The sequence below is a fragment of the Parambassis ranga genome, chromosome 7 (assembly GCF_900634625.1).
Source record: "Parambassis ranga chromosome 7, fParRan2.1, whole genome shotgun sequence".
NCBI lineage: Eukaryota > Metazoa > Chordata > Actinopteri > Ambassidae > Parambassis > Parambassis ranga.
Window position 1 is genome coordinate 5,162,590 of NC_041028.1, and position 16,886 is coordinate 5,179,475.

The 16,886-nt window shown below is 42.4% G+C and overlaps 1 protein-coding gene across 2 annotated transcripts in view; it reads left to right on the plus strand.

The window, feature by feature from the left end:
• The first annotated feature begins 5,925 nt into the window (after positions 1-5,925).
• Positions 5,926-16,886, plus strand: part of LOC114438012 (IQ motif and SEC7 domain-containing protein 1-like) — a 76,254-nt gene continuing 65,293 nt past the window's right edge. For both annotated transcript variants that reach the window (XM_028409016.1, XM_028409022.1), the window contains exon 1: positions 5,926-6,622. In XM_028409016.1, coding sequence (XP_028264817.1) covers positions 6,363-6,622 — 260 coding nt within the window. In that variant the 5' untranslated portion in view covers positions 5,926-6,362. The remainder of the gene's footprint in view (positions 6,623-16,886) is intronic.

Genomic DNA, 16,886 nt, shown 5'->3' on the forward strand with positions numbered 1-16,886 from the left:
CTCATTTGTATGCTTTCAGCAACTGCTACACAATCTTGAGTAGGTGAACCGACCAGTGTTGCACAGCAGAATAATGTGTAAAGCAGCAAGCAAGGCAAGACTCAACTCCAGCTCCCACAACATTTACACATCGCAATAGTTCCAGGGTCTCTCTCCACATTACTTTGTAATTGATTAAATGTTCACAAAGGATCGTCAGGAAGGTGTCTTTAAATTGCAGATATTATTTATAATGATCGATGGCATACAGAGGCACTTCTTAACATTTAATATCAGAAAACTGTCTAATCGCATGGGGCACCTAGAAATGATGTTATTGTGAAACAATAAAACCTACAAATGTGCCCTCCTGCACAAGGAAAAATCCTGAGTGGGATATATACTGCTTTAGCTTTTGCATTATTTCCCTCTCGCTCCTTATTTCTCAGAGGGGATGTTAGGCAGACAGAGCCTCCACTCATGCCTGCGAGCTGTTTATGAGAACACTGAGGAAGACCAGCTGTGTATAGTTCAGGCTATGGCCACAACAGGGGCTCAAGGGTGTTCTTAAAATGTTAGCTGGCTAAGGAAAAGAAAAACATGCTAACTGGTGTGTTGTGTAAGTAAACACAATCTACCCCCGATTGGTTTAACACTTGAGCAGCTGCTTATAGGAGAGCACAGCACATCACACTGATGTGATGAAATTCAAAATTGGAAATGACCATTTTTAAATTACTCCCATCAGCAGATAGCGGGGAGTAGGTTTTTCAAATGTAACCGTACAGTGTAGCTATAGCTCATTAAGGCAGTCATCCGTGCTAAAATGACACTCAATTTATTCTCTCTATTAAGGCACACAGGTTGCATAAACCCCACCTGTCAGCCTGTCGAGCTGAGAGCCATCTTGCCGGGTGATGGGAAACCGCCACTGTTCCAGATGGCTTACTGTGCTGTCAGTGGAGGGGATCAATGAGGTGGGTACGGAATGAGACCTGACAAGAATGGTAAGGCTGCTCCTAAGGAGGCTTCAGGGCTGTGTGGTGAGGTCTGAGAGAAGGAAAGCAGTGTATTTCTGAGGTAAGGCAGACATAAGAGACAATAATTTAATGCTTTGTACTTATGTAGAGGTGTGATTGATACGTTTTTGGCCTAAAGAAAAGGGAGGTAAGTTTCACAGCTCTTGCTATGTGCACGTGCACATAGCAATCTGTAACCACAGATGAGAACTGGGTCTGCTTATCTAGGGCCAGGTTGTGGGGGCAGCAGCCTAAGCCCAGACCTCCTTCTCCAGAGTTCCAAGGTCAGTTGAGAGGTATAATCCATCCACTGCACCACATCCTTGGTCTGCCTTGGGAACTCCCATTTGTACATGTTCGGAACAACTCACCAGGGCAGCAAAACAGTTTCATCAGCCAAAGTTAAAAACACCAGGGTCTCCGCTTTAGAGGGTGAATCTATGTTAGTTTAGTCAGCCCATACCTGGGCAAAGGCATTTTTCTAAAGGGATCATTTGCATTGGTCTTAGTCTGTCATCTAGGACAATTTGCCTTGGGAGACCTGACTAGGGGCCTTGGGAATAGGGTCATTTAGACATGCAAACACCACCAAATAAGGTGGCGATTTGTGGGGAGTCAAAAATGAAAGAACTCGTCCTGGACGCAAAGGCAAAAAAAAACTTCTTTTGAAAAAGGCCACAATATTAGAAGGGGCTTCTACCCTGACCTCCAGAGATAAGTGTGAGAAAAAATCAAGAAGATTCAGTGTGGGAAGCTGATAAAAGGAATGTTATTCCACCGCTAAGTCCACAGTGGTGATGGCTGCCATCCAGGAATGTGGATTTAACTCGGGCCACTACCTTTTCCCCCAAAAGAGGAAGAAGAAGCTCAGTGGTTGCTATTTTGATAGAGATAATGACAATGATGGAATTCTAGTGGAGGACTACTTTCTGGAGGACCTACAGTCCATAGTGTGTAAATGTAGAAGAGGACGTACTCTGCATCAGGTCACAAACTCATCAATCAATCATATTGTAGCTGTAATAGATTCAAATATATTGACTATGTAAGTTACAGTATTTCCTCAGTAAAATGTGTCACTTTGAGAGAAGTGAATTATTAAGTATTCATATAAAAAATGATGCAAACCTAATCAAACTCCCTCTGTGTGATTGCTGTATTGAACTTTAGCAGAAGCATGAGCACAGAGGAAGCTCCCTAACCTATTAGGTTTGGGTATTTATGACTTTAATTATGTATTTTATGAAATATCCGAACACTGCCTACGATGCTGCTTAACTCAGATCCATCACATAAATGCACATCTATATATGAGGTGGCTGTGGGCTCAGCAGAGAATACTTGGCATTCTCAGAGGCGAGGGAAAGAAAGAAAAAAGTTTTCCACTCTGCTGGTTAAATGATTGTGGTCTTTCTTCCATCACAGCTGGCAAATGTTTTGTACTGCTGAACTAAGAGCACTTCTGAGTGGGTTTGTTTCAGTGGAAATATATGAGCGTTATTACCAAATAAATCTCTCTGGCTGGCACCCAGGTTGGCACTGGTGTATGACTGGTCAGCCAAAGGAAGAAAATGAGCAAGCCCAGGAGCATAATAATGACAACAGTGTGTTTTGAAGTGGTTGATATCCTGGCATTGCTAATATAGACTCAAGTTCCAGAGCTTTGAAAAGCTTCAAGAGTTACAGGGAGTGTGTCTGAGGTCAAGTTTAGGCTTAGAGGGATATGATTTTATGATGTGATTTTATTGTGGTATTCTTTTCCTCTTCATCTTTAATACACAGTCACTTCGTTAGGAGCAGCATCAGGAAAGTACGGAGAGGATTCAGTGATTTTCAATGCGAATACTGCACACAGCAGACATGTTCACATGATGTTTATGTGCAAAGAAAACAGCCTGTTGTGCTACACTACACTACACAGTGTGCCACTGATGTGTACTTACATCTGTCTGGGTGGCATGTCGCGCCTCTTGTAACCCTTCTCTGGCCTCCTGCCATAAGGATTAGAAAGCCACGGAGAAAAGCACTGATGTTCTCCATCTGTACTCCATGTCCTTAAATGGCCTCTCACCACCATCCACACTACCAGAGCTCCTCCAGCCTTCAGGTGTTTGTACCATGAAGGTAAAAAGCCTTCAGTGTCATAGACAAAGTACTTGTTGGCTCCACTTGTGCTGGTAGCTGCATCTGGGTATGAAGAAAACCTTTGAAAAAATGATCAAAAGAAAATGAGGAGCGAGGCTTACGGAGGTGTTCAAGTAGACTTCTTGACTATAGGATGAATGCGCATGGTGAAAAATCAAGCAATGGGGAAGTGGTCAGAAAACACAGGAAGCAGTGCCAGTATAATGCAACCTGGCACAGCTCAGTCTCAGTGACGGATTCACCTCCCTGTTCCTGTTCATATTTCACTAATACCACATACAGCAGAGAAAAGTCAGTCAACACAAAGGCACAAAAACAACACCACAAAGCAGAATGCAGTGGGTTTTTGTGTTGATTCATTTGGCCCACCCCACATAAACAGTGGCACTAATTATTTTCTTTATCAGAAGTCATTTGCACCTAATTCTAAAAGGAGAACACTAACAAAGGTAGAAGTTTCCTTCAATATATTAGATGGCTTTAAAACTTTTTAAAATGTTATTTTACTCATCAGGTCAGACATTGTGTGCAGATCTAGTAGCAGCACAGTCTGTCCATCGATTATTGATACAATGTGCTCAAGGTAACATAACTCTTATGTTTTACACAGCCCACTTTTACACAAAAGCCTGAAATATACTGGAATAAAATTTAAGTGGCTATGGTTTTAAACCCACAAAAAATTCACCCCTTCTATCACAAATATATTAGAAAATGTGAATTGTGTTTTTACCACTATGATCGTTACGTTTTGTGCTCCATAGGACAGGGTGCTGATGAGTGTGAGCTCTCTCATTTAACTTTATATCCAAGTTTTCCTGTGGTCCTCCTGCAGTACTTAAAAAAAATGTGCCTTCCACCAAAGGTACCGGTAGCTTTCTCTTTAGTTGCACCTGAAGGCAACACCTTAAAGCCTCGGTGTGAATGATGCCAGAGGGAGATGAAATGGTCCACCCCGTCAGCCTCTTTAAATCACAGAGCACTGCTGCAGTTTGCTTTTATTGGCTGAGTGTGTGTGCTTTTCCTTGCTCTCAATATTTTTCCCAACAGGAAATACATCATGGATGTAAGGCTCGACAAGGCGACTGCCAATCGAAGTGGCCTCTGGCTTTCCTGCCCAAAACTGCCACTAGACGTCAGCACAACTTTTCACAGGCCACATATTTTACCCGATTGTCACAAAACTTTGCACAGATGATCCTCAGACCATTGCTGTTAAAACTTACCACTTGGATTTTTTTGTCTGCCAAAGGGTTCAGTCATCACAGCCAATCAAATGTTATGGCGAAGCTGCCAAACAGGAAGTTTCTTGGCAGCACTTTGATGTATCATAACCAAACCTGGTGACATGACCCTTGACCCCTTCCTAAGGGGTCACAACAAAGTTGTTGCAGTTTGGCCACTAGAGGGCTAAGAAGTGCCATCACATCTCAGCCAAATGTCGGTCTATAGACGCAAAACTTAGATGGAGTGCTGAAGCCCGTCTCTGTGACTTAACTACACTGCTTGGCCACCTTATTGCTTCTTGCAGCTATATTTTAGTGTGTCTTAGCACTATTGGTTAGGTTGTCAGTTATTAACTGAAACATATAATGTACTTTTTACTTGTCTGAAACGTTTGCGCACAATTTATATGCTCATGATAAAAAGTTTATTCTCCACAGGATTATTGTTAACCTCTCAGTTGTATGTTTCTACTCCCTCAGTTCCTGATCCTGTGCTCGTGTTCAGGAATTGTGTATGAGCTCTCATGATTATGAAGACTAAATGACGCCATAAATACCGCCTGCTGGTAGAAACAGACAAATACACAGACAGCATAGTAAACAACTCTGCAGGGGAGATGCAGCATCACCACACTGTGACTGTGTTCCAGCATTAAAACACTACGGCACAACAAAGTTCTGTCAAATCAAAGTCATGTTTTCAACATGTTTTTTTAATGTGAAGATGCACTGAATGATGAAAGAGCCGTGTAGCTGCAGACTAAACTCATGTACCTCCCTGCAGCTGCAGAGTCATTACTGCTCAATAGTGATGTGTCGTTCGTGAACGAAACGGCTCATGGAACCGGCTCTTTGAAGTGAACGATCAGAACTGGCTCCTACCCTGGAGCCGGAGCCATTTTTTCCCTCTGTCCGCACTGAGCAGGAGGGGCACACACACACACACACACACAGAAAGAAAGAAACAGGAGGGAGGGAGATGCAAATGAGTAAGATATAGAGAGAACAGCCGATAAAAGCTAACACTATAGAAAGTGAGTGACTGCAGGAAATGCAGAAAACACCTAATTTGATTACAAGTTAATTCAAAGGCGAGTGTGCTGTTTGAGCTACACAGGAACGTCAGAGCTGTACATCAGTGCAGTAAACCTGTGTGATTCTCTAAGGATTTCTGTTGTTTCGCTGAACAAATAGTTAAAATATAGGCTACATACAATCAGACATTAGATCTTAGTATTATTTTTGTACTTTAAAATTGATATTATTGTAATACTGTTGAGTATAATAAGCCATACAAATGATAAACGTTGATATCATGTATATTCTGTACATTAGTAATTAATTTCACACATAATGTGAAATTATTTTTGATTACAAAAAAAATCTGAGGAGTCACTTGAGAAAGAGCCGAAAGAGCCGAATCTTTTTTTAGTGAGCCGATCCAAAAAGAACCGACTCACTGAAACGAGCCGAAGTTCCCATCACTACTGCTCAAAGCGACCTGCAGATTCATAAAACTTGAAAACCCCGCCCACCGGCCGCCAGCGTCTGTTTACGAAAAGTCACGGGAGCAGCATGGAGCGAGAGGCAGCTCACAGAAAATGTCATTCTGCGCCGCTGACAGAGGGACTCAACACAGTCAGCCTGCTCCTCACAATGACGCCTGTCACCTCTGGTAGTCTGAGGATTTCCTGCTGATGTTTCTGGTAGTTTTGCGCAGGGGGACTTTGGGGATGTGTGCCAGACACGGAATTATTATCACCCACAGCGACTTAAAAACAATGACGAAGCGTAAAAGACGCAACCTCCTGAATTGTTGCGCTTGAACCAAGCCTTTTGACTACACACACACACACACACACACACACACACACACACACACACACACACACACACGCCTGTTTCCTCCCGGCTTCTTCTGCGATACACCGACACGGGAACCCAAAGCGCAAGGAAAAGCATAAAGGAGGGGAGAGAGCCACGGAGGGGCGACATGGAAAGCCCGACCGAGAACCCTACCAGGGCTGCGGAATATCTGAAGGAGCTTAACAAGATCATCGAAACCCAGCAGGAGTTGCTGGAGAGGCAGAGGGGAAGGATAGAGGAGCTGGAGCAGCAAGTGTCCGACTTGTGCACGGAGAACGCCTGCCTGAAGGAGCAGTACCAGCGGCACCTGGCAACCTGCAGGCTGCTGCAGGGCAGCAACAACCCGCTCACACTGGGAGCCATAAAGGAGCATGTCACACAGGAGAAGTAAGAGATAACACCACCTAATACTGTTTATCAAAGCCAGTTCGTCTGTGTGGCCCTCATTAGTCTTTGGCAAAGTTGGAAATTGTGCTCAATTAAAGTCATTATAGTTAAATCAGAGCCCAGCATGTGCCACAGTCTCAAAGCCATCCGCAGCTCCTACTTACTTTGGCCTCAGACAGGCTTCATTTTAATGGTCTGCTGAAAGACAACGGGCCTGATAACACAGAGCCTTCAGACAAACAGGCCACAGGCAGTGTGTGTTATGACAGAGGAAGTCTGTCAAGACATTAAACAGATAAGATGTACTGTAAATGACACACACATCTTGACAGGAAGGCTGCCACCGCTTATCATGTGAGTTTATGGTGATTGTGAAAAATATTGGTGAGAAAGGGACAGAGAGTGAAAGCTTTGATAAGTTAGCTCAACAACACAACTCAATGTGACATCATGCTGTGGAAATGTGAGGGGTGGTGAAGGTGAAGGGTGGTGGTGAAGGTGGTGTTGTCCCTTTTTACTGGGTCAGCTACCAACACTGACTCGCTTCCTGTTCATATTGTCAGGCCTTACGCTGTTTTGTTTATGTTTGAACAGCAGTGGTTTGGATGAAACTGTGCTGTTTGTGGCATGTTTTAATGTTATGTTTTTGTGATGATGGTGAGACAGTTGCTTTATTCACTTATATACTTATATCGCCACTACAGGAATATCACAACACACACTCCCCTCTGTTTTGTTTTAATATTGGTCTGATCTTTCACACATCCTTTAACTTCTTCAGCTAAAGAACCCCCTGAGCTCAAAAGAGGATTTCATGTGCATGGACAAGCACATTAATCTATGTTATGTGAAATGCAGTAGCTGCAACCCCCTGGGATAAAAAGCACATACTTGGCATAAATCCCAGGCCTTATACCCACAGGCAGTGGGTTAAACTCCAGGCAGAGCAGAGCAGGTAGGGCACATATAGTATAGCAAAGCCTAAAGTCCTGGTAAAGTCAGTCAGAATTAGCCTCTCTGTGTTGAAGTTCACACTCTGTCGGCTTCATCTCCCACGATGCTTCAGCATACAGACATTTAACTCGACTTCTGACAGTCTGCGGGATCATGTGATCATGCTTGACCTTTGTCTCCAGGGTCATGTTGGTGTCATGAGGATCAGTGGCAGCAAATCAATACTGTTGACTCATGGACTGTATGTCTTTGCTGGCTGAACCAGACTCATGAGATAAGGACGTTGCAACACTGACCTTTGAGGGGGAGGGGTTTATAAATCTCACTCCAGCATTTTGGAGTATTCTGTCTAATTTTCTCAGTCATTATCTCTCATTCTGTACGGTCACAGTGTCTGAACGCTATTTCTGTCCGGATCTGGTGGACTGGCACAGAGGTTACAGAGAATCCTCCGATTACCCCGGTGAACCTGATGAAATATGACAGCTGTTAATAATGTAAAGTGTGGTTTATGGGGGATACAGGATTTTAAAAGTGCCCGGAGCAATTTAAAGAATGCAGCAGCCCTAAGTGGGACCGATTCAGAGATCTGTAAAGGTCATCTTAGCATAAAGATAATGGGATTTAAATAGTGTGTACTTGGAAATTAAACTGTCTAGCCGTGTTTTTTTTTCCACCTCTACTTACCAAGGTCAGAGACACAGCGGCAACAGTCAGCTGGGGGAAGCTCAGATATATTTTCCCTAATAACTTCTGGTTTTCCTGAGGGTTTCCTAGGAATCCTCAGACTAGGAGAGTCCCTTTTCCTAATCTGCCTTTGTCTGCATAACTCCAAAGTGAGAACTGACGAACTCCTGGAAGGTAGATGTACACATTATTTTAAACTATGCTAATTTGTGCTAATTCTTGTTCATTATTTGTGCTAGCAGCATGACTGTAGGGCTGCTCACTTTGGTCCAGACTGACATGATTATTTTAAACTGGCCAACTTGGAAGACCTGTAGTCACCACGCTGACACAAAGCCACAAACACCCCTGCACTCTATCTTGTCCATTCTTCTTGTCCATTAAGGGTGTTGGCTCTGGGAATAGCACCAGTTTTAACAGTACCAGTCTCATGAACCTATCTCTGAGTAAGTATCGCAAGATCCTCCTGGACTGCTGAGAAGACAAACCTGTTTTTTTTTTTCCTTTTTATAACACTCCTAAGAACTCATGATTTTATCTCACAGTCAAAACAGTCAACGGCAGCCTTATGTGACATGTATCATCACCCTCATCATCAAACATGTCCATGTTTTCCCCCCTCCTTGGAGCAGGGAGTTTCTACTTTCTTTACATTGTGAATAAAACCCTCCAATGCAAATTCCAAGATCACATGCCTGAATATCAACATTATCTGCAAACAGCAGATGCTAATGTTGTTCAAACAGACACCAGACCTGAGCTGTGCCTTCATATCCTGTAAAAAAAAAACAATGTCACACATATTAGGGAACAGAGCATATCCTGCTTCAAGTGACGGCACCAGCTCGTAGGTTTGTTTTCTTGTACTTTTTACCATGACTGTAAACAAACTCCTCTGTGTGGTGTCATGTATGCGTTTTTCCTTCTGGCCATGGTTTATTGTTATTCCAGTCCCAGGCTGAAGTCATCCTAAATAGCATTCATGAGAGTTTTATTCACGTAGCACAGCCTTTTTTTTTAGGGTGTGTCTGTGGACGCTCTCGTTCATCCAGGTCATAGTCATTGCCTTTTTTTAGGGTGCAGGACCTTGTAGATATGTCCCTGAAGGAGCTTCTATTATACTGGATACACTCCACCTTCTGTATCTGTGAGAATGTTAAAAACTAAAAGATTTTTAGAATTCAGGCAGACCAAACCTGACCAAACCTGAGCCAAATGTATGAATGAGACTGCCCTTCCTGGCAGGAAGGCAAAGCTTAGAATTCCTCGGTAGATGGAGCAGATCTTTCCTCATTATATTCTTGCAGATTTTGATCTGTACCTAGGAAGGAATCAAGGCAGACTGTGGCACAGTCTGAGCTCCCCTGTCCTTACTGTAAGACTACTTCTTTGATGTTATTTTCAACAGCGCCCCTATAAGGTCACTTGCTGTTTCAGTGTTATTTGTTTCCACTAGATTTGGTCCATTACTTCTACAGTGTTATTAATGAACACAGGTTGTGTTGCAGTATGAATTTACAGTCATATTATTTTACAGTCATATTAGTTTTCACTTGCATTTAAAAAGGTTTTCTATCTTTTCTTTGTCACTTATTAGCCACTGATGGCACACAGGCCTAAGGTTAGCATGAGTTATTTACATTAGATGGTCTTTGTGATTACAGTGTGTGTTGTTTGTTCGTGCCGTGTATGGTTCTCGGGTAGTACAAGATGTCATTTTTTGAGTAACATCAGGATGGAAAGAAGAAAACTGTGTGAACTGTTTTAGCAGCACAAGTTAGAGATAAAGAGTTTCTCCTACTGAATCATACATTGGCTTGTTTGCTGCTATCTTGAGCTGGCTATAAATGGAAGGCTTTTCCCTGTATGCTGTTTGTACGTTTCTTCCCCTGTGCCCTCTTTTTTAGAGTACAGAGAGCAGGAAATGTGATGCACCACTGATAGTGGAACCTGTGGTGCCAAGTCAACACATTTGTCACTGAAATTCTGCAGAATAGGCTCCAGAAAAACAGGATATCAGTATTTGCTGTGCACCTTTTAGCATCTACAAGACATCTCAGTGTGGCCTTTACTATGATTTGATTCCATAAACTTGTCTGCTTGGGTGTTTACAAGAAGCTGGTTGAGCAGGATTAGGAGAGAAAGGGTCGTTCTCAGGCAAAAGTTAGCAATCACATACATATCAGGTTTCTTGTGTAGCCTGCCATGTCAACAGTATTTATGCTGACCCTGCACGTGTGTGTGTGTGTTTAACAGCAGTCTACAGTTCCCTGTGTCCCTTGTGCCTTTTAAATGACACGTAATGCTAGATTGGGTTTCAGTACACATTAGTGATAAATGACTTTGAATGAACAATGAATGTTGAATTTGACTTCAGTGTTTTAGCAGACTTTCAGCTGCACATCAGTGAATTTCACCCATTATAAATTCACCAATGAGTTTCTTAGTAAAACTGTAACTGTGCTACTAAAAGTTTTTTTCTTGCAGAGTGCAAGGGAGGCTGGTGGCTTAATCAAAGTAGATCCACCACGATCTGAACCTGTCCTCTGGGTTTTAGGTTTGAAATAGTGTTCGCAAGTGCTTTCATTTCTTATCTTGCTGCTGGTGGATGCATCTGCCAGCCCACATTTAGTATTCAAACACTGTCCCAGGCCCAGATAGCCAACCGAGTGTAAACAATATTTGGGATGCTGACGTGATTGCTGGAGAGATAACGTCCTCAGCTGTAGATGACGAACAGCTGATATGTCATTTTCTCTTTTTTGGAACTTTCAGGGGAATTTAGCATTTTGTACCATACCACAGAAGGTGTGTTTTCTAATACAATATAGGAAAATCCAGTACTGTGTTCTGCTTAGTGTCATATCTCAAATTGTGTTAGATTTGCATGTGATGGCCGCGGCAGACACGTTTGTGTTGTTGATGTTGTTGTTTTTTTCAGGCGGCCATTTAATTTCAGTATGAATCCATGTCAGTAAAGAAGCATAATTAATTTCAAGTGATCAATTATTAATGAATAACGTGAGAAATCATGCAGTTCTCTCCAATGTTAAAGCTCTAATGTGAGCGTTTCCATGCTGATGAATGAGCAGCAAAGCTCTTGAGCTGTTGGTTCTGTGCCAGATCTCGGTCAGGATGTGCGCCAGGAGACATGGCCTGCATGCCTGGTTAGGAGCTCTGCAGGGCTGTGAAGACATGTGAGAAGGACATTTTCAGATCGGCAGCACAAACGGAATGTATTGATGTTTTGTAGAGTAGTTTACATTCATTGCACACTTTTAGAAGCTACCTAAATGTAATTGCTTTGATGCTCAAGCCCTGCAGTTTAATATGTAAAAGCATCTGCATGATTATGAGAAAGTGTTTTTGACGGAGGATAAAAATGTGTCTTAAGATGTAATCTGCTGTCTGATAAAGTGTTGTCGGCTATTATGCCTGTTCACCTGCTGTTTGGAGTTCCTCTTTGAATTTTCCTCTTTACAATAAACAGAAATTGAATTAAAAATGCTGATTTTTACATTTAAACAAGAGTTTAAACTCACAACTATTTTAAACTCCTGGAGATAACATGACTTCACAGATTTCCAAGAAATGTTCTGATGCACAGGCTAGAATCATCTCTTGCCAGATGTAGTGGTAAAGTCAGAAAGAGCAGTCCTGAGTTTGAGCAGCCATTATACTTTTGGTTAAAAGTGCTTTTCTGTCGTGCTTTCACAGCAGCATATTCATCTTTAGTGAGCCAGGGGGGGCATGACGTGCACAGAAACTGCACAACTACATCCAATACTTTATTATGAACTCACAACAGCACAGAGTGACATTACCATGAGCTCACAATAGGTTAAATGACAACAGGTCTGTGTCACCTGCACTGGCACTAGGAAACTTTAGGGTTCAGGTAGGAACTCCTACCTAAAGAGGACTACCAAATGTTCCTACTTTACAGCATGCGTCACATCTGTAAATGGAGTTTGCGAATTTTACGACAGCAGACAATAGGAGGTCCCTGCCAGCTAGTCCTCCAAGTGTTACCTGGTGTTGCGTAAAAAGTTGCGTGTGTTAACATATATTTGTGAAAATGTGTGTGCACTACAAACCATACAAACCTCAGACATATGTGTATGATAATGGCTCCTTTAGATTGTTGATCATGGCCTTTTATTGTTCTCTTTGTAAAGTGGTTTTTATGTGTTTGTACAGACTGTGCCTATTGGCAGATTTGCTGTAATTTGCAGCTCAAGAAAACCTCAGTTGCCCTTACGAAATCCCCTGGGCGGAGCTGGTAGATGGGAGATTGGCAACTTCATAAATAGTTCACCCCAGCCCACTGTAACAGCTTTAGCATGTGTTTTGGGACCCCTCGGCAGGAAATAATAGCATAATGGAGAAAGCTGCTTCTTGTGGCTGGCGGCAGCCACTCATTTACCCAGCGATCTGCTGAACAATCAGTGTGCCAAACCAAATTTACGAGCGCATGGGCTCCTTCTCTCCGGCAAAGACCTCTCTAATGAAATACCCCTGCTAGATTAATGTCTACACAAGGATGATTTGCATTCAGACAAACCTATAAATCTTAAGCAATGGCCAAAGACAGTTTGCAACTTGCCTTCATCTGTAATAGACTGTCCCTCCTTGCATCTCACTGTGGCTGCAGACACTGCTGACCTCTGACTCTTTCAATCAGGCCCATTAAGGCAGTTAAGTTCAGGTTGTGTCCTTTGATGTTGCTGGTTGTCCCACGAGAGTGGATAATTATGGCTATAATGAACACTGTTACCTCTATTTCATGGTGTCACTGGTAAAAGCTACACCGAGGGGGGCCAGATAGTACAGATTAGTCAGGCAGTAATATTAAATCACTAAATTTAACAAGAGCTGCAGTTGGATTTAACTTTTAACAAGGTACAGAGCAGGAAAAAATTACCCAAATTAATTCTTGTGACATTTGAAATGTCATCAGTTTTAAATGATGTTCAGAGTGTAATTACTCTGGTTTCTAATTCTTTAAAATTCTGCCTCATTTGCATCTTGCAAAATGAAACTTTCAGCTGCATCTTAGCTAAAGTATGTTCTGACTTGAACACATCAATCGGTGCCTCTGGTTTACATAGTATACTGCATGGCTTTCATTTCCATGTCAACAAGTACATATGAGTCTCATTTGCAGTGGAATAAAGTTAAATGTTATTGAGATATTGCTATGATAATAGTTAATGAGAGAAAGCAGGTCACCTGGTTGTTCCCGTCAGGACAGTGATGCATCAGTACGATGTGCGGCTGATAAAATACATTGTGTTAACAGCTGTTTGCAGAAGGCAGATGTAGCAATGAACCAACAAAGTTGGGAAAGAAGAAGGCGGCTGGCAATGCTGACAGTGTGCGATGCATACAGCCTTTTGTATATATTTCCACATTGTGTAGCTACTTCCCGTATTGTGCGGTACAGCATCATTATAGATTGCTTACCTTACCTGTTTTAATGGCTTCAGGCTAACCGCTGCAACTTTCACAGCCATCACTTTAACATTTTAAGTTTCCAAAAGTTGCCCCCTTTCCTACATTTCCCTGTTTTTGCACTGATATGCAAAAATGTCACACATTAAGCACTTAAGCTAGGCTTATCCCCTGTTTACCTGCTTACTGATATCAATATTATCATCTAACGCCATGTACAAAAGCATAGAAGAGTAGAGAAAATATGCCTTCAATATTTTGTACAATACATCATAAATATTGAAATGACAAGATTTATGCATGGTGTGTAAACCTTAAGTGGTTTCTGTAAAGTCAATACCACTGTCTTTACTTCCAGCAGGCCAAGTTGAATCTCTTCCCACCTTCTTTTATCATTACAAACTGTGATCAACACTAAAGCGCAGCACGGTCATAGGGGCCAAAGGGCCAAAGTATGGTTGCCTGTTTATTCTTTTTTTTCTTCTCAGTTGAACCAATTATCCGCCTTGCAGCTGTCAAAACCAGCTGATGCAGCAGCTGAATCGAAGGCAATTTGTAGCATAGTACCTGTGGAGAGCTGTTTGAAAGGCTGCCACTAGTTTTCTGCCAAGTGTGTGTGTGTGTGAATAGCTGACAAGGTGGAGGCTGAGTCAACAGCTAAACACAGATGAGGGGCTACTGCTTGCACATCTTCTTAGTCATCACAGATATATGTCAACACAGTCTTGCTCACAGCTGACTGGGTCTTTGACAACCAATAATTGCCTGACATTTCTGTGGGAGGTAATTTGGAGTCAAATAAACAACACACATTAGTGCTTTTCAACATAACCTCTGCAGTTCTCATCTGTGTGTTAAGCTGTCTACAAGTGCACTGCACGCTCAACAGTTTGCTTCCACTCATAGGTGCAGGGCTGCAATCTGCCTGATTCTAGCTGGCTGCTGGTTCACACAGCCGGTTGTGCTCTTTATAACCCTGGACTTTGTAAGAGACTCCGAGGGCTCATTGAAATCCAAGCAATATGTTCAGGAATGCAGCCAGAGTGAAAGTAAGATTTCCTTGCATCCAGCTCTCTGTGTTAGGTCAGGTGTTTAAAGCCACCTGGATTTAAGGTTAGAGAAAAGGGCAGTGAGCCATCTCAGCATGGGCTTTATGGATCTGAGGTATAAAAGTCAGATCTTATTAAGATGTTATTTAAATTTTCCTTGAATAGAAAAGAATAGAAGATGGCACGGAGTCTCGCTTCTTGGCTGGGAAGGATGTTTGCAGATTTCAGGAAGGCCCTGCACCAGATGGACAACAATGATGATGAGTAACAGGGTGGGTAGATCAATTTTTGAATGTCCAGGTCCTCTGCCGGTGCATTTCATTGCTCTTTGGCATTTGTCTAAATAATGTATTGACTTGGTGATTCGGTGTCAGAGCAGATGATGAGAAATTAAAGTCTGCAGAGGGAGGAAGCAGGTGGACTGTTGAGTGTTTTTGTTTTCTGCAGACAGCCACTCTCCTTTTATGCAGGATCAGACAGCCTGTGGGGGGGTTCTTGCACCAGTAACTCCTTAGAGATACATAATTTAACTGCAGCACCAGAAGCAAACCACTACAGAGAACTGGACACATTAGATCTGCTTAGCCGGCCACATTTGTGCTTGTAATTAGTTGTTGATTAATACAGATCATTTAGGGCTCAGTAGTATGGACAGGAGGAGCATGCAGTGCACAGAGGAGCCTAACACATGATGAATGTCCTTCATGTATGCACATGACTGAGAAAAAAGCCTGACATAAAGGCCAACACAAAGCAAAATCTACATCAAATGTTAAAATGCACACTTTAGCACAACTCCAGGGTTCCTATTTTTTTGAGAAAAATGGATCCTATAAAATATTGACAGTAAATATGAAATACTGTAGGAGAACGTCAAGCTTCACTGTGTTCCTCTGAGGGACCTGTCAGCATGAGTGAGCTGTTGTAGTCGACTGCAGGTTTGCGTCATTGATCATTTTAGCGACATTGTTGTGAATGAAAGCAAGAGCCCCAAAATTGCGAGGATTGCTGTGCTGCTTTTTCGGCTGAAAGTTTTGTGAATTCGGTGTTGTGATTTATTCCTTTTCATCACAGCTTGAAGGGTTTTTTTTGTTCGCAGGAGCCTCAAAACGTCTCATGACTGTCACGGTTGCCGCTGAATGACACAGTATGTATTCTGTATAAACCCCATAACTGTTTGGGCAACTTCGGAAATAACTCCAGTCTAAGCAGTTCGGCTAAGGACTCTGCAAAGTTCACATTGGAATTCCTGCTGTTAAGTTGACTGATGGTAAATATTAGCATTATCATCCATGCCACATTTGGCCAGAGTATAATTAGGCCAGTTTTTCTTCTACATATGTATTATTTGCCTTTTATTGCCCTTTGTGTTACATATTTTTCTTCTTATTGCCACATTAAAGGTAGAAGGGTAAAGTGATGGAGTGCTTGAAGCTTTTTCTTCAAGGCTTAATAGTACTCAATATTTTACAGTGAAAAACAAATCATGTCACTATAATTACATTGAAACCGGATTTTCCTGAAAGAGGTTTGGAATATAAAACAGCTGTTGGGGAACATGCTGCATTTGAAAGTAAGCAAATATGAGGCTAAAAATAAGCCTCGCACATTTAAAAACAAGACTTCGTGGAGCGGTGTTGATCTGTGAACCACTGCAGCTGTGTGGCCTACAGTAGATGATGTTCCAGTTCATCTGAAGCTGAGCAGGGGGAGCTGTGATTACATGAGCGGACTGCTGCACTTTTGCAGTCGTGTCCAGTTGCACTTACTCCTGCAGAAAAGCAGATTGATAAACTCTGAGTCAGCATTTTTTTTTATTTGCGCTCAGTGTGCCCTCTGTTCACTTCCTCACTAAAAACAGGAAACAGACTGTCCTCGTTGCAGGAGATTCTGTATCTCAGTCGCAGGAAAAAGCAGCATAAATGTTTACTATCCACAGGCACTGGGGTGAGGACAGGGGAAGTCACTGACATGGCAGCACAGAGGGCACCAACAGGAGCGGCTGGGGGTGAAGTCTGTCACTGGAGATTCAGCTCCTCTGTGGGCCGTCATGGGAGAAAGCAGGAGTCTCACAGGCTGCGTATGCCTTCCTGTGGAATGATACTTCCAATGGGATTTCA